Consider the following 27102-nt stretch of genomic DNA (forward strand, 5'->3'; position numbering starts at 1 on the left):
CTTGCCTTTTGACATACTGCTGTTTTGGAGAAATGAGAAATCATTTCTTATGACGAAGCTAGTAAGGATCTGATTTTAGAACTCATTTTCAGGTACTTTTGGGTTTTCAGTGATTAAAGCTACTGAGAAAAGTGCAATGAACGTTAGTTAAATAATTGATTTTATGAAGCAGCTTTCCATTTTTTGATCTTCTATCTTTGCTGCTTGCTGACCTATGTTAGATACTGGAAGATCTAAACTCAGCCCAGGATTCTCTAAAATGCAAACATGTTTTCTGTGTGACCTGCAGCCCTCTTGGTTCATCTGGTACACAGAATGCTGTGTGGATTATCCACGATTCCCATGCAGTGTGCTCTGACCACCCACAACCCAGGCAGGGCCTTCCCTTGAACTACTGGCAGCAGCACCAGTGGGAAGAGGCAGGGTGATGCCATTCCAGGGTGAGCTATTTAGGGTTAGGATTTCAAAACCATGAAAACATCTCTCCTATGAGTGTTAGGAATGACTTTAAGGGTTCGAGGAGCTCTTGCAGGCCGATGCTAATTAGAACAGAACAGCCAGCGAGTTCCTAGCACGCCTGGCCCCTGTGTACACCTTCATGGGGACCATGGGTGGGGAGGACAGGTCTCTGCCTGCCCAGGTTCCTCAGGGTGGAGAGGAGGAGCCTGAAGTCTCTGCCTGGGCCTGAGTCACAGAGACCACCTCCCCAGGTCGTCAGGGCTTCTCTCTGAGAGGTGAGGTCTCCATTGCTGGTGCGTAAGTAGGGTGACCTCAGAGAGCCAGAGTGGGTTCACCCCGTCCCTTCCCCTGAGAGGGGAGGTGTGGCCAGGGTTTATGTCCTCTTTCTGGGAACCTTAGAAATGGCCTGGCCTTGTCCTGACACTTGGTCTTTGTTCAAGGCCATTGGAAGCTGTAGGAACACACACATATTTGTGTAAATTTTCACTTCAGAGCTCAGCCGATGGGCAGGAAGTAAACAGAATCCTCTGCGTCCCAAAATGGGCTTTATGCCTCAATTCAGGGCTGGTTCCCCAAGAGCTGAGTGGTCTTTGCATTTATTTCCCAACCCTCCTTCCATGTGTCCCTCACTTTTGCTCCACCCAGGAGGCTGCTGGTAGCAAAGAAACTGTGGGCCTGGAGTAACTCCTGAGCCCCACACAGCAAGGGAGAGGAGGAGGGAGAATTGAGCAAAGCAAGACAGGAACCTGCAGAGCAGACCTGCTGTGTGCACCCTGCTGGTTCTTAGGAGCACAGTCCATGGACTTCTCCAGGCCAGAATACTGGAGTGGGTAGCCTTTCCATTCTCCAGGGGATCTTCCCAACCCAGGTTTCCTGCATTGCAGGTGGATTCTTTTACCAACTTAGCCACAAGGGAAACCCATTAATACTGGAGTGGGTAGCCTATCCCTTCTCCAGCTGATCTTCCCCACCCAGGAACCGAACCAGGGTCCTCCTGCATTGTGTGTGAATTCTTTACCAACTGAGCTATCAGGGAAGCATAGCACTAGCTAGCCATTAGGTGTTAGTAATATCCACAGTGATGACCTTGAGGTCTAAATGAGGGGAATGCTTTTCAATCGTTTTTGTTTTTAAAAACATGTTAATTTTTATTAAATTAATTTTTTTTCAATTTCAGTATGGTAGACTTACATATAACGTAGTGATTAAACATTTCTGTACATTACAGAATGCTCACCCTATTAAGTCTAGTTATACTTTATCACCATACAGAGCTATTCCAATATTATTGACTACATTTCCTATGCTGTACATTACATTCTCTTGCCTTTTTTATTTTACACCTGTAAGATTGTACCTTTTAATCTCCATCACCTATTCCACGCATCCCCTCAATCTGTTTTCTTTTTGAAGGCAGGAAGTAGGTAACTTATTTTTACAAGACTGCATTTATAATGGATCAGATTTCAAAAATCTGGCTAGAACTGATAGTTTTCATTACTGTCCATAAGAGTTAGCTTTTATGAATGACTTTTTTTCAAGAGTTTTCTGCTATGATCACTTGTGAACAGTTCTCCAAGCTCTTTGTGAAACCAGCCTCTGCCATTAAGAATACAATAGGTCTCTTCCTGGAAGTTCTGTATAGTAAAGTGATCGTAGTTTACATTTGTTTTGATGATGGTTTCAGAGCACTCTGAGCTGTTGTAGCTCATTTAGTTGTCCCAGGATTCCTCCGAGGGAGGCAAGGCAGGTATTTCCATCGATGAGGACCTGGAGGTGCAGGAGGGCACAAGAGGGGCCTGGCATCATGTGATTCGCAGGTGGCCGACCTGGTTTCTGAAGCACAGTGTTTTGATTTCTAGACCAGGGTTCTCTTTGTTCTGTCCTGAGATTTCCTCTCCTTCCACAGCCTCCACTGAAGAGTCACAGGTTTAGTTGCTAAGTTGTCTTGCAACCGCATGGACTGGAGCCCACTAAGGCTCCTCTATCCATGGGATTTCCCAGGCAAGACTGGAGGGGTTGCCATTTCCTTCTCCAGGGGATTGAACCCAGGTCTCCTGCGTGGCAGGTGGATTCTTTACTGATTGAGCCACCAGGTCACAGAGCCAAGACTTTTTTCTGACAACAGCATTGTACTGCTGCTTCCTACAGTGTGGAGTTTCCTTTTTCCCTGAAGATTTTAAGGAACATTTCAAAAATAGAAGAATAGAACAAGGTAGCTGAATGCTTTACCCTGGAATCTTCCTTTTTGGAGTAAAGAGTATTTTGAGCTGACTGTTTTTTTTAAGAAGTAGACACAGGAAGGAAATCTCATTTGTAAGGGCTTCTGCTCTGTACCTGAAAGAGAATGTTGGCCCTGAAACACACAAGCATTTTGTCAGTGGAGAATGGATTTGCATAATGAATCCAACTCTGTCTTTCTTGCTTTGTTTACTCTGGGTTGCCTGTTAACCTCTCATGAGCCCCCTCTCCAGTGCCCCACCCTTTAGCTGGAATGTCAGGACTTGGGTTCATATGAGTTTTTCTTGGAAGTATGATAGATCTCCTGGAATTCTGATTAAAACCCTTTGTAATTCTGATTAAAACCCTTTGTGGTCCTTGTAAATCATTCACAGCCGGTCTGTCGTCCCCCTAGGCGCAGATGCCCTGACAGTGTAGGACAGGAGGATAGCAGATGCTTACATGGGGTTAGTTTGTGCATCTGGAATCTTCCAGGGAGTGAGGACTTCAGTCTGCATCCCTAATTTGTTGTGAGTCTTGGGAGGCTTCGCTGATACCTCAGTTGGTAAAGTATCAGCCTGCAATGCAGGAGACCCTGGTTCAATTCCTGGGTTGGGAAGATCTGCTGGAGAATGGATTGGCTACCCACTCCAGTATTCTCGGGCTTCCCTTGTGGCTCTGCTGGTAAAGAATCTGTCTGCAATGAGGGAGACTTGGGTTTGATCCCTGGGTTGGAAAGATCCAGTGGAGAAGGGAACGGCTATCCCACTCCAGTATTCTGGCCTGGAGAATTCCATGGGCTGTATAGTCCATGGGGTCGCAAAGAGGTGGACACGACTGAACGACTTTCACTCACTCACTCAAACCAGTTTCTGGGGGCTGGGCTACAGCCCTCAGTGCTCTCAGCTCCTCGTGAGTGATGCACTCATCATGAAGTCCACTGTGTAACAGAGGAGTGAGGACAGATAGGCTGAAATACTGATGGTTTAATTTCCCCAAATTCACTGCTTTCCCTCTTAGCTCTGGATCTTTCTCAAGTCTAACATTGTCTCTTCTCCAGTTTCTACAGATTAACTGCCTGATCATTTTCCCATAAGCTCACCTGCTTATTTCCTTCTGTGTTAGATGGTTTCTAGTTCCTGTGCTTTCCTTTTTCTCTCATGAATCAAAGATAATAGAGTTGGGCAAGAAATGTTTAAAGCAGCACATGTGGAATCATAGATGAGGAACTGTACCCACTGGGGAATTTCTAGCCTCAAGCTGTGTAAGAAGTTCCCCTAAAAACAAGAGATAGGGTCACATGGGAGGTGCTCTCCGGAGGCTGAATACCAAGGGCTCCACCAAGAAATGTCTGCTTCAGAGACTTGAACCTCGAACCATGGGACACTGCTATTATATTGTGATCTTGTAAAAATCCTTTTTGGCTTTGTGGTTGTGAAGAATTCTTGTGAAGGAATAAAAACTATCTTCTCAGTTAGTTTGTGGAGTTGTAGTTTGTGGAGTTGTAGTTTGGGTGTCAAATATGAAGGGATCATAGGAGTAATTTTGACCTTGTTCCTGTTTTTCTTGTGGCTACTTTTAACTTTGATACTGAATGTTTCTCAGTTGTTTTATTTCTCACTCAGTTGAGGGTTAGGGTCAAAAACCAACAGAAGAGTGGACACTTTGGGTCGTGGACCAGATAAATTCCTTAATCAGACTATTTGATCAACTGAGGTATTCAAGTTGGCCTCAGTGAAAAAATCAAGATGCTAAAGCAGTAGTGATCGTTATTTTTAAAAAAGCTCATTTTTGCTGAGTTTGTTACTTCTGTTGGTACTCTTCTTTGGTGGATTTTCAATGTTAGGCTCCCGTGGAGAGCTGAGGCCCAGACAACAGTGATTCCAGATATAATCATAAGTTTTAGGAAAGTTTGGGATGGTGGCTGTTAGCACTGGGCTTCTGGTGGAGAGCCTCAGGGTTGTAGGCTGCAGCTCTGGACTGCTCTGGGCCGTACCTGGGCTGGGACTGCCCTTGTGTACAGTTTGACTTTCTTGTTTCTCTGTGTAAGCCTTCAGACTTCTATCTCAGTGAACTCTATAAACAGTGTGTTTTGCAATATACGATGTGAGGGGCTTTTTAAATAAGCTCTTCATGCCCCTTGGGATGAATCATGGGGCTTGCTGGAAATTTAACAACAAACCTTTGTGTTGTTGGGCAATCTTACTCTTATCTGATCATCTTACTCATGTTCAGCTAAACAGCGTTAACCTTCTTTTCCCTATTAGATGAAACCTTCCATGACCTTGTGGAAGGCAAGGCAGTCAGTGAATGTGTGGGTTTGTGTGTGCAGAGCAAGACACAAGTGTTGGGCTTCAGTGTTGCATTCATTTGAAGGATGGAGACAGCTTTCTGTGAATAATCTGATCAGGCATTAGTTGACTGAGCAGAAAATATGTGTTTGTTTTGTTTGCTGATTGAAGTTTTTGATTCTCCTTCCCTTCCTCTTGCATGGGGGTTCTTCAGCTTTGGACAGACAGAGCTATCAAAAGTAACCCGTCAATTATTTATCCTGTCTGTATTATTAAGGAGGGATTGTTTAAAAGGAAAATCCGAATTCTAGAAAGATTTCCGAACTTTTGGCATTTTGTCCTTTGAGAATTCTGGAGGAAATGATGTCGAGGGCCGAGGTGTTTACTTTTGGTGACTTGGATTTGTTGAGTGTTTGGTTTTCCTTGGTGAGAAAGAATGGGACCTTCAAGGGGCGACAAGGGGCCAGAAGTAGGTTGTGGGGTGGAGTGTCCATTTGAGAGAGTGGGCAAGTGTTGCAGTTTTTTTGACGTTAGTTTTGGGAAGGAAAATTGTTTTCCCTATGCCATACTTAAGATATAAGTCCCAATGCTTCCCAACTCATTGGTTTAGAATTGTAATTTTTGCCTTGGGGAAAAGATGATTGGTTAATATGTATTTTAAACCAGTACCTGTAGTGTTTGGCAGATGAAGAACCATGGATGACATCATTTTTTTAGCTTGGCTTCTGCTAAAGTGATACAGTGTACCCTGGGGCTGGGTTCCTGGGAACCTCCCAAGCCTGCTCTCTGCGAGAAACTCTAGCAGATGCTGGGCTCCATTCTCTTGATCCCTGTATGTGTAGAGTTCAGGTTTGGAAAGAGGGGCTCTGTTTGTGCTAATGTCTCAGTTCATAAAGGCTCTTGATGAGTGTTTTTGTTTTAAGTATTTATGTATTTGGCTTCTGCAGCAGGTCTCAGTTGTGGTATATAGGATCTTTAGTTGTTCAAACTCTTAGCTGTTATATGTGGGATCTTTTTCTTTGACCAGGGATCGAACCTGAGCCCCCTGCATTGGGAACACGGGGTCTTAGCCACTGGACCATCAGGGTAGTCCCTCTTGATGAGTTTTTGATGTATTTGTGGGGAGGCTGACGATCTCCATGTCTTACTCCTGTGCCGTCTTATTCAGCTTCCCCTCCATAAAGGCTCTTAACTCTGACAGAGATGGCAAGAGTGGTCCTCCCGTACGTGAATGACCTTGAATTTCTGTTGGGCTGGGACACTGAGAATACAGGGGACCAGAAGCAGGCTGCCAAAAGGGCTTGTTCATATGGAAACAGATTTCTTACCTTTCTTATGCTCATCTGAAGCCAAGACTCACTTGGTATTTTGCCAAATGTGTTCTAAAGCACTGGTTGTAAGATTTATTGAGCATCCACAATGTACTAACCACAGTGTTAGTAACCAAGACTTTGTTGTCTTTATCACACTTTTGCTTAGGTTAAAAAAACTGTTGTCTGCTTGTCTTATAGAAGATAGTGGATCTGTGGAGTTTTTTCTTTAGATTAACTAGGAATGTTGCATTTTGTCAAGATGCCTTTTTAACAAGTAATAATAAAAGTAAAGCGTGTGGTAAGAAAACCGGGTTTGGGGCTTCCCAGGTGGTGCTAGTGGTGAAGAAGCCGCCTGCCAGTGCAGGAGACCTGAGAGACGCGGGTTCAATCCCTGGGTAGGGAAAATCCCCTGGAAAAGGGCATAGCAACCCAGATTTTATGATTGAAGGTTTGAGGGCTGAATAAAGTCTTTACTCTGTCGACTGACCGAAAAACAAACAAACAAAAAAACAACAAACCAAAGCCTAAAGGAAACCTGGTCTGGCTTGTATATCTAATGAAGATTTTTTAAAATTTGTTTTTAGGAAAGTACCAGAGTAGTTCAGCCCATAATTTTGGGGAAAATTATTGGTTATTTTGAAAACTACGATCCCTCTGATTCTGCTGCTTTGTACGAAGCCCATGGCTATGCCGGGGTGCTGAGTGCCTGCACGCTTGTCTTGGCCATTCTACACCACTTGTACTTCTACCACGTCCAGTGTGCGGGGATGAGGCTGAGAGTAGCCATGTGCCACATGATCTACCGCAAGGTAAGTGTCACTCGGTACCACAGTGTATACCTCTCATGAAGTACCAGAAGCATTTTGGGAAAGTTCTCTGTCAATTTTATAACTAGTAAAAATCGTGAATCACTATTGTACACGTGTCACATATAATATTGCACATCAAGTATACTTCAGTAAAAAAGTAAGACACATTGTACCCAAGAAAAACTTTCTTTTAATGATTTACACCATGCTACGGGCGTCCCTGTAGCTCAGATGGTAAAGCGTCTGCCTGCAATGCCGGAGACCCAGGTTTGATCCCTGGGTTGGGAAGATCCCCTGGAGAAAGAAATGGCAACCCATTCCAGTACTCTTGCCTGAAAAACTCCATGGACTGTCCCTTAAGGAGCCTGGTAGGCTACAGTCCCTGGTGTCGCAAAGAGTCGGATATGACTGAGCGACTTCACTTTAACTTTCACACCATGCTACCAAAGTTTGCTCTTTGTATCCAGCCAATTTTGTTGTTTAAGCAAATGTTACAAAAACATAAGCGATTTGTATTGAGATCAGGTCAGGACAGCTTTTGATAACTTTTATTCACAGGCTCTTGCATAATATTCAGTAAATTTTATAAAGAAGTCTATAAGCATCAGAGATATGAAGTTGATTTTTAATGTTTTCATGCCGAAAGAGCATAGTGGTATTAATGGAAATTTGGTTGTTCATGAAAACCTTTATTTACACAAAGTTGTATTTACTAGAAAGCTTCTGTAATTGAATCTATAAAATTAAATCTAGGAGAAAAGAATGTATTTGAGAAAGGGAATAAGATGCTGGCTACAGCATCTTTTTTTTTCAAACATCGCATCTAATCATATTCATTATAATTATGTTTACTAAAAAAATGTAAATGGAAAAAAAAATGTAAATGGAATCCATGCCACATATAGACTCACTCATTGTGTTATATAGTTGTGCTTGTTCATAACAGTAGTAAAGAAAATAGATGTTTGGATAAAACTTGAAATTTTTCATTGTTTTTAGTAATTTTAGAGAGAATTTGTTGGTTGCCATTCATTTAGTTTTTTTCATAATAGATTTCCTTTTTTTCTTTAGTTAGCATTACAGCAGTTTTAGTATGACCTGGTTTGATGTTTTTAGTGCTTTTGTGCTGAGAAATACCCATAAGATTATTCCATAGGTTACCCTGGCCTTAACTAGTGTAAAGGGAGTGAGGATTTCAGGTGGATTTACAGAGAAATTGCCAGTGTCAGGAGCTGAAGTGCCGTTTATAAACTTGATCCTGGATATCTCTGCCCTGTTTACTTTTTTAAGAATTTTCATTTGACTGTATTATATACTTTAAAATTTACTGACATAGCAGACACACACAAAAAGGACAACAACATCTTCAATGTGTTAAGTGGCTTTAGTAATTATTTGCCATTGTCTGTATCAGAGCATCACATTGTACACCTTAAATATGCAATTTTTATTACAAAGCAATTAAAATTGTCATTGACGTCTAAAGCCAAACAGTTTAAATTGAAATTATCACTTCTTTCATCTAGTTGCTACTTATTTAGACTTCTGCTTCCTGGGGGTACATTTGTTGGCAAAATGTGACTTGTCTCCTCATTTTCCCTTGAGCGGAGTCTTGTTAATCTCAGGGCTCTGTCATCCCCGGGGGCCTGGTATCTCACTGTCTGTGTTTGGCTGCAGCATCTGAGCCAGTTTCCTCCTGGGTGATGTGGAAATGGTCTACACTCTGGTCAGGGGTCTTCCTTGTCATTCATCACGTTCTTTAATATTCTATGATACCATCTATTATTTAGGAGATAGACACTCTGATTCCCAAAATTTAGCTAGATGTTTGTGATTCCAGATCATGCTTAGCTCCCATAAATAAATAGGAAATTTCACCAGACCTGCATTGTAAAAATCTTTTGTTAGGTCTGATGGTTCAGTGAAATAAAGCTCTCTCTTGGCTGCACAGGTGAGCCACCGTCCACCTGTTTTTCTTCCTCTTCGCACTAACACTTTGGAACATTGCCTTTGGGAAATCCGATCTGGCCCTGGCACATTTGCTTAGATGAATGTAAACATCTCCCAAAGCCATTAATTTGCTGGCTTGATTAGGCTAAGAGAATTGTCCCTTTACGAAGTCAGGTATTGTTGGGGTAAACCACAGACATAACCAGAAATTCCAGAAACGTGAGAAAGAATTGTTTCTTCCTGCACAGCTTTGCATCTAGGATCCCTCTGGGGTGGAGAAATTCAACATGTCTTTGCAGGTTACCGGCAGACTGATTGCTTAGAGCCAAAGCTGGTGCTGCTGAAAGGCCCCTTGGAAGGACTGTGGTTCATGCTCAGGCCCCACCTCCTGGAAAGAAATCAGCTTGGGTGTTATAAATGGCTGCTAAGTCACAGTTGTAACTTTGAATGATCCTTTGGGATATATCACATATACGGATGACTTATTTACCTTTTGACTGCTTTGGTAAAATTACTTTTGGTCATTGCTTTTTTTTTTTTTTTGGTCATTGCTTTTTTAAAAAAAAAATGTAAAATATACACAACATCAAGCTTACCATTTTAACTTCTTTTTTAAAAATTAATATATTTATTTGGCTGCACCAGATCTTATTTGCGGCATGTGAGATCTAGTTTTCTAACCAGGGCTCGAACCTGGGCCCCCTGCATTGGGAGCGCATAGCTACTGCACCACCAGGGAAGCCCGCATTTTAACCCTTTTTAAGTGCACCATTTAGTGACTTTAGGTCTGTTCAAGTTGTTGTTCAGCCATCAGTGCTATTCATCTTCAGAACTTTTTCATCATCCCAGACTGAAACTCTGTACCCATTAAACACTGACTCTCCAGCCCCTCACCACCATTCTACTTCTCTGAATTTACTGACTCTAGATGATTCAGGTGTCAGAATTCAATTCCTTTTAAAGGCTGAATAACATTCCATTACAGGTCTATACTACATTCTGTGCATCCTTTCATCTGTTATTGGACATTTTGGTTGTTCCTACATTTGGCTGTTGTGAATAATGCTGTTGGGAACATGGGTATACCAGTATTTGTGTCTGTGTTTTCAGTTCTTCTGAGTGCATCTCCAGGAAGTTGAATTGCTATACAATATGCTAATTTTATCTTTAGTATTTTAAGGAACTTCCAGACTCAATTGTGATGACATTATTTTACATTCACACTTGATCATTGATCTTTCTGTTTGAGGACTAAATGAAAAGTTTTTATGAATATGACATTTCATTTGGATTAGTGACTCTAATTGGTGGTCTGTTGAAGCAGCTCATGGTGTCTATTCAGATTCCTGGTCTCCAAGGCATTTTTTTTTCAAACTTCTTACCAAAAACCAGTATTATGCAACATGGGCTGTGTTTTTTGTGAAGTCAGCTAACTGGCATTAAGAACACAGATCCGTCAAAGGAATAGTGTTTTAAACCTTGTTGTTGTTCAGTCGCCTAGTCCTGTCTAACTCTTTGCAACCCCATGGACTGCAGCACACCAGGCCTCCCTGACCCTCACTATCTCCTGAAGTTTGCCCAAGTTCATGTCCATTGCATCAGTGATGTCATCTCATCCCCTCACACCCTCTTCTCCTTCTGCCCTCAATCTTTTCCAGCATCAGAGACTTTTGCAAGGAATCAGTTCTTTGCATCAGGTGGCCAAAAGTATTGGAGTTTCAGCTTCAGCATCAGTCCTTCCAGTGAATATTCAGGGTTGATTTCCCTTAGGACTGACTGGTTTGATCTCCTTGATGTCCAAGGGACTTTCAGGAGTTTTCTCCAGCACCACAGTTCGAAGGCATCAATTCTTTGATGCTCAGCTTTCTTTATGGTCCAACTCTCACATCCGTACATGACTACTGGAAAAACCATAGCCTTGACTATACAGACCTTTGTCGGCAGAGTAATGTCTCTGCTTTTCAACACACTGTCTAGGTTTAACATCGCTTTCCTTCCAAGCAGCAACTGTCTTCTGATTTCATGGCTGCAGTCACCATCCGTTGTGATTTTAGAGCCCAAGAAGAGGAAATATGTCACTACTTTGACCTTTTCCCCTTCTATTTGCCATGAAGTAATGGGCCCGGATGCCATGGTCTTAGTTTTTTTTAGTGTTTAGTCTTAAGCTGGCTCTTTCCCTCTCCTCCTTCACCCTCATGAAGAGGCTCTTTACTTCCTCTTCACTTTCTGCCATTAGAGTGGTATCATCTGCATGTCTGAGGTTGTTGATGTTTCTCCCTCCTATCTTGATTCCAGCTTGTGCTTCCTCCAGCCCAGCTGTTCTCATGATGTTCTCGCATATAAGGTAAATAAGCAGGGTGACAATATACAGCCTTGACGTACTCCTTTTCCTATTTGGAAGCAGTCTGTTGTTCCCTGTCCAGTTTTAACTGTTGCTTCCTGACCTGCATACAGGTTTCTCAAGAGGCAGGTCAGGTGGTCTGGTATTCCAATCTCTTTCAGAATTTTCACAGTTTATTGTGATCCACACAGTCAAAGGCTTTGGCATAGTCAATAAAACAGAAATAACTGTTTTTCTAGAACTCTCTTGCTTTTTTGATGATTCAGCAGATGTTGGCAATTTGATCTGTGGTTCCTCTGTCTTTTCTAAAACCAGCTTGAACATCTGGAAGTTCACGGTTCACGTATTGCTGAAGCCTGGTTTGGAGAATTTTAAGCATCACTTTACTAGTGTATGAGATGAGTGCAATTGTGTGGTAGTTTGAGCATTCTTTGGGATTGCCTTTCTTTGGGATTGGAATGACAACTGAAATTTTCCAGTCCTGTGGACACTGCTGAGTTTTCCAAATTTGCTGACATATTGAGTGCAGCACTTTCACAGCATCATCTTTCAGGATTTGAAATAGCTCAACTGGAATTCCATCACCTCCACTAGCTTTGTTCATAGTGATGCTTCCTAAGGCCCACTTGACTTCACATTCCATGATGTCTGGCTCTAGGTGAGTGTGAGTGATCACACCATCATGATTATCTGGGTCGTGAAGATCTTTTTTTTTGTACAGTTCCTCTGTGTATTCTTGCGACCTCTTCTTAATATCTTCTGCTTCTGTTAGGCCACTACCATCTCTGTCCTTTATTGAACCCATCTTTGCATGAAATGTTCCCATCCAGCCCAGTGTTTCTCATGATGTGCTCAGCATATAGGTTAAATGAACAGGGTTTAAACCTTATACTGTCTCCTTTTAGAAAATCGTCAGGAGTCCCTGGTGATACTCCCAGCATGAGTCACCTATCACCTTTACGGTGAGACCAGTGTCTTAATTCCTGTCTGTTTATGGTTGGGGCATAGAAGAAGGAGTACTCCCCCAGCTTCAAATCTCAAAGGGTAATAACTCCCCCAGCTTAGAGCATGGGAGGTGGACCTGGGATGGGGAAAGATGAGAACTTAAAGCAAGCTGAGCCTGCATTGAAGATGGTTGTCAATCTCCAGCCCAAGTCAGTAGTGAGAATGTATCTCCCATTTGCCAGTCCTGTCCTTGTCTTCATGCCTGAATGCTATGGATGTTCAGACCTGAGGCGGGCAGCATGACAGTGTCACTAATTGGGATGGTCTTGTCATATGGCACAGAGATTTTAAAAAGCATGTTTTCCCATGGTGAGTCCTGATAATGGGTTAGTTTGCTCCCAATGCCAGGTAAAGCCAGAGCAGATAGTGAGGGATGTCATTGAGTGTTCTCTGCTGCCTGTTACCCAGGGCAGATTTACCTGCAGAATCTGATCAGTTTGCCAGATTTCTTAATGTGACTGATATCTCATCCTAATTCTCTTTAGTGTTTGTTACCCAAAAGGTGGTTTGCAGGAGAGATTTCCTCATTCGTTGTTTCAGCTTCTAAGATGACTTGATTCCCTGCAAACATCCCAGTTTCCCTTTATCTTTCACTGTAGATCTGTAGGGCTTCCCTGGTGGTTCCGTGGTAAAGAACCCACCTGCCAGGGCAGGAAACACGGGCTCGGTCCCTGGGTTGGGAAGATTCCCTGAAGAAGAAATGACAGCCCACTCTAGTATTCTTGCCTGGGAAATCCCATGGACAGAGAAGCCTGGCAGGCTACAGTCCGTAGGGATACTTGACTTAGCATTTGAAAAACAACACATGCATCCACACATGCATCCAACCTGGGCTGGTGATCTGTTTCACCCTTGATAGTATACTTGTTTCAATGCTATTCTCTCAGAACATCCCACCCTCGCCTTCTCCCAGAGAGTCCAAAAGTCTGTTCCATGCATCTGTGTCTCTTTTTCTGTTTTGCATATAGGGTTATTGTTACCATCTTTTAAAATTCCATATATATGTGTTAGTATACTGTATTGGTCTTTATCTTTCTGGCTTACTTCATTGTGTATAATGGGCTCCAGTTTCATCCATCTCATTAGAACTGATTCAAATGAATTCTTTTTAATGGCTGAGTAATATTCCATGGTGTATATGTACCACAGCTTCCTTATCCATCCGTCTGCTGATGGGCATCTAGGTTGCTTCCATGTCCTGGCTATTACAATATGTACTGTTTAAAGCTCAAAAAGCAAACAAAACTAAATATCATAGTGCCTGGAAATACATTCAGATAAAACTCTAGAACTTAAAAGGTAAGGAAATGGTAAACAGAAACAAGATGATGCTTGCTTCTGAGGAACAGAGGGAGATGAGATTGGGAGGAAAATTGTGCTTCACCGATATTATAATCCACAGTGATGTTCATTTTCAGTCTTTTATTTAAAACTAATTCTGTTTCAGTACAGACACTATATTGCTTTAAATTTGGCCCGGACTTGCGGCTTCCCTGGTGGCTCAGACAATGAAGAATCTGCCTGTAATGTGGGAGACCTGGGTTTGACCCCTGGGTTGGGGAGATCCCCTGGAGAAGGGCATGGCAACCCACTCCAGTATTCTTGCTTGGAGAATTCCATGAACGGAGGAGCCTGGCGGCCTACAGTCCACGGGATCACAAAGAGTCAGACACGACTGAATGGCTAATGTTTATTTTACACATGGAATGACATATTCAACTGATTTGGGGTTATGAAACAGTGATTTCTTATGGTCAATCTAATATTTTGTTTATGAGTTTGCAGTTATATTTCCAAGAGACCAGGATCTTGAGTATTGTTCAAGACAGTGTGGTATTTATGAAAATAGAATGACTCTCTTACAGCATCTGATACCTTGTTTGGACTTTCTCTTCTAATGGTATTTTCTTTTTATTTTTTTTCTGCTTCTTTAATTTTTTTGAATCTTTATTGAAGTAGGGCTACCTTTCATACAATGTTGAGATCTTAAGTATACAATTTGATGAGCTTTAAAAACATATACAGTTGTATAACATACACTCTAATTGAGATATAGAACATCCCTATCGCCCAAGAAACTTTTCTTCTACCCCTTTCTGTCTGTCCCTTACCTTCTATAAGAAATGGCTATTCTGATTTCTGTATCTTTGATGTTTAACTTTTGTGTGTGTCTAGTTTCTTTTTCTAAGTGTGCTTTTGAGATTAATTCCTGTTGCTGAGTGTTCAAGTAGTTCATTACTGATTTTTAATTGCTGAGTTCCCCTGAAATCAGGAACAAGACAAGGGTGCCCACTCTCACCACTACTATTCAACATAGTGTTGGAAGTTTTGGCCACAGCAATCAGAGCAGAAAAAGAAGTAAAAGGAATCCAGATAGGAAAAGAAGAAGTGAAACTCTCACTGTTTGCAGATGACATGATCCTCTACATAGAAAACCCTAAAGACTCTTCCAGAAAATTACTAGAGCTAATCAATGAATATAGTAAAGTCGCAGGATATAAAATTAACACACAGAAATCCCTTGCATTCCTATATACTAACAATGAAAAAACAGAAAGAGAAATTAAGGAAACAATACCGTTCACCATTGCAACAAAAAGAATAAAATAGGAGTGTATCTACCTAAAGAAACAAAAGACCTATACATAGAAAACTATAAAACACTGATGAAAGAAATCAAAGAGGACACAAACAGATGGAGAAACATACCGTGTTCATGGATTGGAAGAATCAATATTGTCAAAATGGCTATTCTACCCAAAGCAATCCATAGATTCAATGCAATCCCTATCAAGCTACCAACGGCATTCTACACAGAACTAGAACAAATAATTTCACAATTTCTATGGAAATACTTAAGACTGTATTTATGAGTCATATATTGATATATGAAGTTGTAACATTATTTTTCAGAATATCCCACTTTATTTGAATATATCACAAGGTATCTATTCACTCTCCTATTGATGAATTATTTTTCAATTTAATGTCCTCACAAACAATATCGCTGTGAAATTTTTTAATAGTTATCTCTTTTGCTAAGTCAGGTGCTAAGCCAGGATGCTGACCTCCTGGGGCATGCACGAATGGGTTAAGAGTGCATCTCTCCTGCCCTAAAATTGACCAATTCAGGTCCTGGGTTGACCAGAGCCCCTCTCTGGTCCACCCTATCCATGAGCTGCCTCACCTGTTCATGGCAGTGCTTGCAGTGAAACAAGAACCAAAATCATTTACTCCCATGCTCATCTAGGACACTGAAAATGGAAGTCAGATCTTCCTGTTGACAATAACATAGTTTTGTTATTTCACTGCATTAGCATTACTTTATGTCCCAGGGGTCCTTCACTCACACAAATCATTTGATTGTTCATAGCAGAAATTTCCCCACAGACTTATCAACTCTTCAATGAAAAGCATCAGCAGATAGTTTTTGCCCTAAGGTTCTTTGAATTTCTTGCCTCAAAATCCTTACCATGCTGTTTCCATCATCCTGAACTGTTGTATCATGATCCTTAATCTTAATAAAGCTCTCACAATGAAGTACCTGCCTTAAAATTCCCATTTCCCAATAAGTTCTGATTCTGACTTCCCCCTTCCCAGATACTGCCAAAGTTCTGAGTCAGTGGTAGACAGTAAACAAAGCTTTGTCTTATCAATGAGTTATGTCTGTGATACTAGGGGAGATGGTATTTGCATGCAGAGGAATATTAATATTTTCAACATGTGACATGACAGCAAAAGCTTTGAGAAGCATGGCTATGGAGTACAACTTAGGTGTAGAATGGTTGAATCTCAGGATAAGTGCTTTGTCAACTTCACTATATATTGGCCCACTGTATCAATTTAAGCCTTGTTTTCTCATCTGTAAAATAAAATGATTGAGCAAGATTATGCTTAAATATTTTTTTATCTTAAAAATGTTTTCAGGACTTTCCTGGTGGTCCAGTGTCCAGTGGGTAAGAGTCTACATGCCAATGCAGGGGATGCCAGTCAATCCCTGGTTTGAGAGGATCCCATATGCTGCCAAGCAACTAAGCCTGTGCACCACAACTACCAAGCTCTTCTTGTGCCCATGCTCTGCAACAATAGATAATACCTATGGACCCTTCATTGTTTGGGGAAGATCCCCTGGAGAAAGGAATTACTACCAATATTCTTGCCTGGAGAATTCCATGGACAGAGGAGCCTGGCGGGCTACAATCCACCGGGTCACAAGGAGTCCAACACAACTGAATGACTAACACTCTCACATTTTCACTTCTTTGCTTATCTCTGCTTCTTTAGTCCAAGAAGCCTGGTTTGCATTCTGCCTTCCCTAATTGCTGGGTCATTTCTTCCCTGGATGCTATTTTTCCATCTAGGATTCCCACTTTTCTCACTTTGTCTACCCTCCTCATGGCCATTTTCAAAGTTAAATTCAAGTAGAATCTCTTCTGAGAAAGTTTCACCTGCAACTCCACACCATGGTGAGCTGTCCCATGCATAAACTCTAGAGGACCTTCAGCCTGGGCGTCCCCAGCGACCTGTCTTTCTCCACACATACATGCTCTTCAGGGCTCCCGTGCCTTTGCATATGTTTTCCTGAGACCTGGAATCTCTTCCTCTCCCTTCTCAGTCTGGCCAGTGTTCAATTCAAGGTTATGTTCAGGTATCACCTGCTCTTTAAAGTCTGAAAGAAAATGCCTTCTTCGGCAGTTAGACATTCCCTTTCTTTGGTTCCCAAAGCATCCTTTGCCTTCCTCCTTTATAGCAAGTATCCTATTGTCATGGAGCTGTTAGTCTTTCTTCTCCAAGAGGCAGTGGGAGAGCTGGGATTTGCAGTCACATCACCTCCAAACTTGGGGCTGATCACAGAGCAAGAAAAGAACAGACTCACTGGTTTGTTTTTGATGTACATACAGACAGACACTCCAGTATTCTGGCCTGGAGAATTCCATAGTCCATGGGGTCGCAAAGAGTTGGACACAACAGAGACTTTCACTTTGTTTCTGATGCTGGGAAAGACTGAAGGCAGGAGAACAAGGTGAAAACAGGAGGAGATGGTTGGATGGCATCACTGAATCAATGGACATGAGTTTTCCAAGAGATGGTGAAGGACGGGGAAGCCTGGCCTGTTGCAGTCCATGGGTTCACCCTAATGGTATTTTCTAACTTCCAGACAAAATTAGAATGTGCTAGTAATGTTTCTTGCACTGTTTAGCAGTTTTAAAAACATTTTCCCCCCTTTATTTCTGATATAAATTTGAATTTCTGATATAAATTTGAAATTGTTTAGCAGTTTTAAAAACATTTCCCCCCCTTTATTTCTGATATAAAATTGCATTTTGTGAAGTATCTCATCAAGGAGCCTCTGGGTGAAGGTTTACTTTTCTGTGGGCAGGAGATTGAGCAAAGCAGGTTAAGGAAGGAGAGGCTGTTTGGTTTAAACTACTTTGTTCAAAGTTTCTGTTGCTTGAGAATAAAGGGTGTCAATTGCATACTACCAGCTGGTAACTACCTGCTATGTGGGGTGCAGTGCAAACTGGAAGGGAAGACTTAGCTCCGTGGTTCCCAAACTGCTGCACTATAGATTCATGAAAATTTAAAAACAACACTGATACCGAGCCCTCTCTGCAGAAATCCATTTTAATGGCTTGGGGGGTGGATTTTATTTATTTCTCGCCACATGAACTGTGGGATCTTAGTTAATCATGGAGTCTTAACCACTGGGCTAGCAGTGTTTTGTTTTGGTTTTTTTTTTTTGCATGGGGGACTTTTAAAAGGTACCAGGTGATAGTGATAGGCCTCAAATGCATTTTTAGCTTAATTTTTTTCTTGTATGTTATAATCAAGATCTACTAATATGTTGCAGTACCATGTGGATCAGATGTTTAACGTTTCTCAGTGGAGGTGCACTGCAGGTATAAACCTGAAGGATGGTGGCCATTCCGTAGTTCTCCCGTGGCTCAGATTCTAAGCTGGGAATCTCCTGTGCCACTGGGTGATCAGGCTCATTGAATCAGGTGCCAAGTATTTGGTAGATGACACTGTGGCAGGTCAGATAGGAGAGAGACTAGGAGTGTAGGCTCTGAGTGCAGTCAGACCTGAGATCCTGTCTCGATTTTGCTGTCTGCTGAACTGTGAGTGAGTGAACCCACTTCTCAGAGCCTGTGTCCTGAGTTTAAATGCTGAAGGAGAGAATATATGCTTCATGGGGTTTTTGTGAGCACTGGTTTTGCAGAACACCTGTTACAGGGTCATTCATGTGTTCCGTTTAGGAGCGTAGAAGGTCATACACACAACAAGACTCTGTAGTTTGAGTGCTTTTGTATGAATCACAGTTTTCCTTTTTGTAGACATTATACTTAGGCTAGCTGCTCTAAGCCTACATTTCCTCATTTGTAATAGTAAAGTACCCAACTCTTATGGTTGTAGAGAGGATTAAATGAGCCAATCTGTGTAAAGCATTTAACTTAGTCCCTGGAATTTAGCTAGTGTTCACACATTCCTGTCATCTGCATTACTGGCACTCAGTCCCAGAAGGCTAGAATACCTATAATTAGACGAAATAGAAATATGGGTGTTAAGTGGTACACAGGTGTACAGACTTAATGGTTTAGGAGAGGAACCCTCCGATGGGTGGAGTGATGTGTGCCTGTCTGTGATTCTGTGTCAGTATGTATGCCTGCAGGGGGACAGTGTTGGAGTAGGAAGCTGAAGTGATTCATTCAGGAAATTTTAGAACCACAGTTGGCATAGCATGAGGCTCCAACATACATCTAGAAAGGAATTTTGGGACCAGGGTCTTGATCATGAGCTCAAGGCTGTTGGAGTTACTGAGCTGGTAAAGGGGAAGGAACCCTTGGAAATTTTGATTAAGGTAGTAAATGGATCAGAGTAGTGATTTAGGAAAATGCATCTGAAGGCTATTGTGTGTGGGTACATGTGAAGTTGTGAGTCAGCTGGAAATATGATTGGAAAGGATATCACATCTGGCTGTTGATTCCTTCATTTCATTCTTACTGTTTTGCCCATTTAGTGAAGCGTTTAGTGAGAGTGGTGGGTCATTGAAAGAAAAGAATAATGTCTTCTTTCATCTCATATGTGAACTGATGTAGTACAGTACATGTTAGACAAAATAGCAAAATGAATTAGTTGTGGACCTTTTAATGCATTATAATCATGAGAGATGGAGAAAAGAAAGGATTCAGCCCTCAGGGGTTTATTATAGAAGTGGGGAAAAGTGTTGGTTCGAAGTCCTAGTTCTGATGGGAATCCACAAAGGCAGTCTGCCTTGAAACTTGGGCTGTTTCGTAAGCATCGCTGGTTTGCTTACTGTTATTCCAAAATTTGGGAGGAAATACCCCAAACACCACCATTCTATAATGGCAGGCATCATTTTTGTAGATTCTTTTTCAGTCTTTATCCAGTCACACATATTAATATAGTAACCGTCTTATATATATTGTGTTGTTTCGTCACTGTATTGACTGCCCTTTACCTCCTCACTAGCTACATTCATGGTCTACTACATTCACTGTGTTTGCTAGTTTTATGGTGAAAGATGTCTGTGTTCATGGCCTTACATGGAATGTCTTTTTGATCCATATTTTTTTTTTTTTTTTGGCTGCATATGCCAAAGTTACCTTCAGATGGGATTTATTTTGTTGCAGTTGTTGGGAGACTGAGTTTGGTAGCAGGCTGTTCCACTTGAGCTGTGCCAGTCCCATAGTGACAATATGTGTACCCCTGGAGGTGGGCTGTGTGTAATGGGGAGTAATAGGTTTTTACTAGGTAATCAGTCTGGAAAGCTAATTGGTAATACCTGCTTTCTTTCAAAAATTCCTCAACAACAACAAAATTCCTATCCCCTTCCATCAAAAGTTAATGTAACTAAATTCCTAAGTTTTGGGTATGTGCCATGCTGTGTATACTCAGCTGTGTCTGACTGTTTGCAACTCCATGGACTATAGCTGGCCGGGCTCCTCTGTCCATGGGATTCTCCAGACAAGAATACTGAAGTGGGTTGCCATTTCCTATTCCAGGCGAGGATCTTCCCTGACCAGGGATCAAACCCAGGTCTCCTTCATTGTAGGCAGATTCTGCACCATCTGAACCATCAGGGAATCCCTCTTAGGCTTTGATAGTGAAAGAAAGTGAAAGTCAAAGTCGCTCAGTCATGTCTGACTCTTTGTGATCCCATGGACTGTATAGCCCACGGAATTCTCCAGGCCAGAATACTGGAGTGGGCAGTCTTTCCTTTCTCCAGGGGATCTTCCCAACCGAGGGATCAAATCCAGGTCTCCCGTGTTGCAGGTGGATTCTTTACCAGCTGAGCCACAAGGGAATCCCAAGACAAGGATACTGGAGTGGGTAGCCTATCCCTTCTCCAGCGGATCTTCCTGACCCAGGAATTGAACCAGGGTCTTCTGCATTGCAGGTGGATTCTTTACCAACTGAGCTATTCCCGTTTTTTTCAGGACAAGTCTAGAGTATCTCTGTTTCTAAATCTCAGGCTTCCCTGGTGGCTCAGATGGTAAAGAGTCTGCCTGCAGTGCAGGAGACCCAGGTTCAATCCCTGGGTCCGGAAGATCCCCTGGAGAAGGAAATGGCAACCCACTCCAGTATCCTTGCCTGGAAGATTCCATGGAAGAAGGAGACTGGCAGGCTACAGTCAGACACAACTGAAGAGGCTTAGCAGTGCACCTCCCACTTGAACATCCCTCTCACCTCCCTCCCTATCCCACCCCTCTAGGTTTGAATTCCCTGAGTCACAAAGCAAATTCCCATTGGCTACCTTCTTACATATGGTAATGTAAGTTTCCATGCTACTCTTTCCATACAGCCCACCTACTCCTTCTCCCCCCCTACCCCCGCATCAGCTCTTAGTTGTGGCATATGGGATCTTAGTTCCATGACCAGGAATTGAACCCAGGCCCCTTGCATTGGAAGCATGGAATCTTAGCCACTGGACCAGGGAAGTCCCTCCCTTAGCATTTTTTAAGGAAGACGCCTAGAAATCTGTATTGTTTAATCTGTGCCCCAGGGATTCTTAATCATGGAGAAAGTTTAGGGAACTCTGTACTGGAGAATGGTAAAGGGAACAGCAGACCAGGTTGGGCTGGTGAAGATGTGGTGTCTCCCTGGAAAGGGAACGAACAGCATGTATATTCTTCCTCCTTTCCCTGGGGTTTGTTTGTGCTGCAATCATGACTCATTGCTATTTTTAAACGTTCTCATTTTTTTTGTCTACCTGTGTTTTCATGTCTCCTTCATTCTTTAAAACATTTCACTGCATTTACAGTTTTTTGATTGGTGGTTATTTTCGTTTTGGTCTTCAAAGGTCAATGTTTTTAAAATTGTTTCTAACTATGTGCAGTCAAAACATAAAATTGACTAGGCTTGCCGTTTTCGAGTCTACAGTTGAGTCAGTGGTGTTAAGTCCATTTGCATTGTTGTGCAGGCATCGCCACCATGCATCATCAGGTCTCTACCTCGTGAGTGGCAGCTTTCCATTTTACTTTCTGAGTGTATTTGTCTGTTCGAGGAACCTCACATACAGGGAATATGGTATAGGAGTTGTCCTTGGGTGGCTGGCTTATCACTTTGTCCTCAAAGCTAGGTTAGCTTTTTTTGAAAAGATAGAGGTCATACATGTACTTAGTATAATTGGAAACAATTTACTGTTCACCCAGGCCCTCAGCTGGGGTGATGACTTTGAGTTAGTTATGGAGGAAAAGGAAGGCATTTCAGAGAGAACTGCATCCTCTCTGGATGTCTTTCAGAGCAATCGGCTCTGCCTTGGTTCTGTTTTGAAGTCTTCACCCCCTGCTTCCTCCTCCCTCTGGGACTCATTAGCTGAACTAACCAGGCCTTTTTCTTCGCTTGTGACCTCTGGGAATTTACAGTTCTGGGTACCATCTGGTATTTTATATGCTACAATCCAGTGAGTTGGAGAACGTGGGATTTAGGGACATGGAACTGGGTAAAGTGTGTAACGATGGTTTTCTGGGAGGAGCTTGTGTTCTTGGCTCTGTGCATTTTTCTCCTAATTCCTTCATATGCGTCAGTAAGAGAAATTAAGGCATCGCTGCTGTCGGTATGTTTGGTTGTAAAACTATATATTGTAAACATTATTTAAGGAGCATCTCCTACTTTTGTAATTTTGTTTTTCTTTTCTGCTGCACAGATTTCATTTTCTGAAAACTTCCAAAATGGCATCTAAGGGAAGGGTAATGCAACTAGTTCTATGACATTATAAAAGTGAGCACCATTGGTTACTTGAGGTTTATTGCTTGTCCTCCTCAATCAAATTCAACACTTTGCTACGTAGAAAACATTAGGAAAAAGGAAAAACCCTTACAAAATATTATAATTTTGACAAATTCTCGGTGAAATTATTTGCCTTCAGTGAGTTTAGAGTGGGTATATTGTTTTCCCCTTGTATTTTGATCTGATAGGAGGCATACTAGCGATAAAATAATTGGAAAAATGGTTCTCCGTTTAGTTGCTGTAAAAGACAGCATATGGCCTCATGTATAAATTACCACTGAGCATTCCATTTGAGAAGATAGATTATTATTTTTTAGATGTAGGGAAACATGATTCATTAAAGAAAAATGTTGATAGAAGTCTCCCCTTCCTCCTCTTGGGTGCACGGTTGATTTTTATTCTCATTTAGATTGTCTTCTCTTGCTGAGCCCTAAATGTATATTTATGCATGTTCTTGGATGTCCTTTCTCTCTCCATTGTGGAGTTTTCTACCCTTTCTGTGTTTTCCTCCTTTCTGTTGCCCTAGCTCACCTTGATCCCAACCAGGGTTCTTGGTCTTCCCCAAGTCAAGAGAAATTTCCTAGAGGCCACACGAGACATTCAGGGAAGGCTGTATTGGGGCTTCTGGACTGGTTGCAGGAGGGAAAACAAGTAAACAGTTTCTCTTGTTCTCTCCAAATTGAGGAGGGCAAGCTCATTCCTTATATGAGGTGAGAGTTGTGGTGGGTCAGGGATCAGGCTGGAGGGGTAGTTTAGGTGGTTTGCCTATCCTTTTGTGGTATTGAGTGGGGGAGGTTGGGGTCAGGTGGGGGGCACTCTGTTTTTGCCACACCTTTGGTTTAGGTCCCTGCTCTTCAGAAATGGCAGTTGGTTCTTTTTGTCTTTTTTGTATCTTTTGGTCCAGAATTTGCCCCAACTGCATATGTGCACAGTTATTTTTAGCCCCATATAGTTTCTTTGTATTTTGTAGCTCTAGGAGGGGTGTGTCCAGGTGTGAGCTTTCCCCATTGCTGCAAAATTTCCCTGATCCCAGGCCGGGGGCGGGGGCGAGTTCCCAGGGGATCATCTCAGAGTCCTTGGAGGGGGTGAGGTCTGACAGTCTGACCTCACAGTGGATATCAGGGGCTTCCACCCACCAGTGGTGCTTAAAGTAAAATGTTAGTTGCCCAGTTGTGTCTGCCTCTTTGTAACCCCATGGACTGTAGCCCACCAGGCTCCTCTGTCCATGGGATTTTCCAGGCAAGAATGCTGGAGTGGATTGCCATTTCCTTCTACCAGGGGATCTTCCCAGCTCCGGGATGGAACCTGTGTCTCCTGCATTGCAGGCAGATTCTTTACTCTTTGAGCCACCAGGAAAGCCAGCAGTGCTTGGAGTCCACATGTTGGTTCTCATGCTCAGAGGCTGAATTTGGTGCCTTCAGTAGGTGCTGTGGATTTTTCGTCTAATGGTACTTGCAGGAGCTAACTGCCACATCCTTCAAAGCTTGCAGAGAGCTGAGTAGTTGTGCTGGCTTGCGTGCCAGCCATGGAAAATCAGGCCAGCAACGAGAAAAAGGCGGTGGAGTTGTCAGATGAACAGCAGGTGGTTGATCTTGTATTGACTTTGTTTTTTATTTCCTGCAGTCAGTGTTTTTCTCTGCACAACCATAGCGGCAATGTGACTAGTTTTATGGCAATCTCATTAGTTTAATAGTCCCCATTATGTTCATGCTGGTGGAAGATATTAGGCAGTTTCTGCATCCTCCCCTCAAAAGCAGAAATGAATGGCTTTAGATTATGCAATCTTGAAAGCAGATATGACAGCATTACTAAGCAACTCTGGGTAACACTCTGGGAAAAATACAGCAGTGTTCTATTTCAGGTGAGCTAAACATACTCTCAGCCTAGTTGCCTGTTGGAACAATTCCCATTATCTGATACGCTGAATTCTGGGGGGCAGGGCCATGAACCAGGAAATAAGCCAAATGCAAAATAAGTGACAAGTGCCTGAGTCTGTTTTCTATTCTGAGTCCTTTAGGTTCTTACTCAGGGTCTGCTACCCTGATTCACTTATGATATTACAATGCCAGAACCCAGTTTAGAAATAGCAGTAGGTAATGGTGAGCTAGTCAGTTGAAGGGATAACCTGATGGCGGGGGGAAAGATAGAATTATAATGTATGAAAAACCCAAAAGGCATGGCCATTTGGAGCACTCCGTGGGACAGAAGCGCTTCTGTGCACTGAGGGTCATCGGCACTGGATATAAGTCTTGCTGGTGATGAGAGTGCGGCATTAAGATGGTGAACTGAGTTCTCGTCTTTGGTTTTAAAGGCCGACTGCAGCAGGGTTTGGGGGGAGATGCTGTTAAAATGAACATTGGATTCTTAAAGGGTTAATACTTCTCATTAGTTTGGAAAACTCAATTCATGTGCAAAGAACATACTTTTCTCCTCTGCTCCTTTGATGGTGATATTTGTGTGTCCATACATGGGTTATGGAGTTTCACATCTGATTCAAAACAGTTGAGAAAGGAGACATTGTTTATTTTTCAAATGGTGGAATGACTAATATTTCTTGCACTGTATGTTTTAAAAAGTTGAACAAAATTTACGTTTTGGCCTAGATTATAGAGTCTCTTAATTGTCCCATATGTAATTTCTCTACTCCCTACCCTCCACCTCCCCATAAATGGATCCCTGCTTCAATGGAATTGTTAGGAGAAGCACACTGATTGAAACCGCCCACCCTGGCCAGGCACCATAGTAACCATTTGCATGAGTTGTTTTATGACAGGAGATCCTGATAGGGAATACGGAACTAATAAGCCACCACCAACCGGAACTAATAAGCCACCCCCAACCGGAAGAGTTCGGGAAAAGTCAAAAGGAGACACCACGTTCTGTCCACTTCCCAGAATCCCTCTTGCTAGCATCCATCTTGGCTGAGCGATGCGTGTGCCACCAGGAAAGACTCTGAATTAGAATGATTGGCCAAAGACCACCTGGAAACTAATCCCATCACCATAAAACCCAAGACTGCGAGTCACACGGCAGAGCTGTTCTCCTGGGTTCCCTTACCCTATGGCTCTCCACCCGGGTTCCCTTTCCCAATAAAATCTCTTGGTTTGTCAGCACATGTGTCTCCTTGGACAATTCATTGCCGAGTGTTAGACAAGAGCCCAGTTTCAGGCCCTGGAAGGGATCCCCCTTCCTGCAACACATGTTCTTTGTCCCTTAAAAAAATTGTTAGGCTTTTATAATTGTTAATCAATATTTAGATGTTCTTGATTTGTTTAAATGTTAATAATGTGTTAATTAACTTACTAATTTATGGTCAAATTTGATCCAGTTTGTTTACCTTTTATTGTTTTCATGGTAGAACTATTTGGCTTCCACAGGGAAAACAAATTTAACCAAATATTGATAATATCCCATTAAATAATAGCATTAATTTGTATGTTGTTTTCTCTAAAGTGGATGTGAACTGTTTTTACTTAGAGGCATGTCCTTCCTATAGACGCGGGTTCGATCCCTGGGTCGGAAAGAACCCTGGAAGAGGGAATGGCAACCCACTCCAGTATTCTTGCCTAGAGAATTCCTTGGAAAGGGGAGCCTGGTGGACTACAGTTCATAGGGTTGCAAAGAGTCGGACCCGACTGAAGCGACTGAGCACACACTTTATTAGAACTGAAGATTAATTTTCTGTAATTAATGGGGAGCAGTGTGTGGACCAAAGAAAAAACAGTCCCTCGAAGTTGAGAATTATGTTTTATTTGGTGGGCCTGGAAAATCCCATGGACAGAGGAGCCTGGTGGACTACAGTCCGCAGGGTCACAAAGAGTCGGGCACAACAGAGTGACTGAAAAACAACAAGCCTTGAATTAGATGATACTGAGTTTTGTTCCGATATGGAATTCCTGTTAGATTGGTTCTGTTAGTCTGTGTGGGGCAGTTATTTCCATTTTGAACTTAGTCCAAGTACATGGTTCTTACTCTAGTCATGTCCTTCCTGACAGCTGAAGTGAGTGTCTGAGGTGTTCATCAGGAAGACCTCTTTCCTGTCGTTGGGGAGAGTCTGCAGTCTCCTGGCGCTGAGTGACCTCACCGAGGCCCGTGGCGTCTGCATCTGTTCATATACAGTGAGGTTCTGGCCAGGTCCCTTCGGGAATCTCCACAAGATGTTCTGGGTTTATCCTCTGCTATTCCTGCCCAAACTCCAGCCATATCTTCTGCTTATGACATCCATTTCTTCCTCTTCAGTCCAGTGACACTTTAACTCTGGGCACAATATACCCCCAGGTAGAAAACAGGCCAGTCACAGGGCACACTTCTTCCCAGCGATCACAGTCCTGCACTGCTGGTCTTTCACCACCTGAAAACAAGTGCTTCGTATATTTTATGCAACTTCATAGTTTTACAGTGGAGGGCAAGTGCCCATTATTCTTTCATGGTTGGAAGCATAAATTGGGCAGATTTGCTTGTAA

General features: G+C 42.4%; 1 protein-coding gene across 3 annotated transcripts in view; it reads left to right on the plus strand.

Moving 5' to 3' along the window:
- Positions 1 to 27102, plus strand: part of ABCC4 (ATP binding cassette subfamily C member 4) — a 210803-nt gene that overhangs the window by 40266 nt on the left and 143435 nt on the right. For 2 of the 3 annotated variants that reach the window (XM_043477571.1, XM_043477570.1), the window contains exon 4: positions 6868 to 7092. The exons of the other annotated variant lie outside the window; for it this stretch is intronic. In XM_043477571.1, the coding sequence (XP_043333506.1) occupies positions 6868 to 7092 (225 nt within the window). The remainder of the gene's footprint in view (positions 1 to 6867; positions 7093 to 27102) is intronic. 3 annotated transcript variants of the gene reach the window in all.

This window comes from Cervus canadensis, chromosome 9 (genome assembly GCF_019320065.1).
Source record: "Cervus canadensis isolate Bull #8, Minnesota chromosome 9, ASM1932006v1, whole genome shotgun sequence".
Classification (NCBI taxonomy): domain Eukaryota; kingdom Metazoa; phylum Chordata; class Mammalia; order Artiodactyla; family Cervidae; genus Cervus; species Cervus canadensis.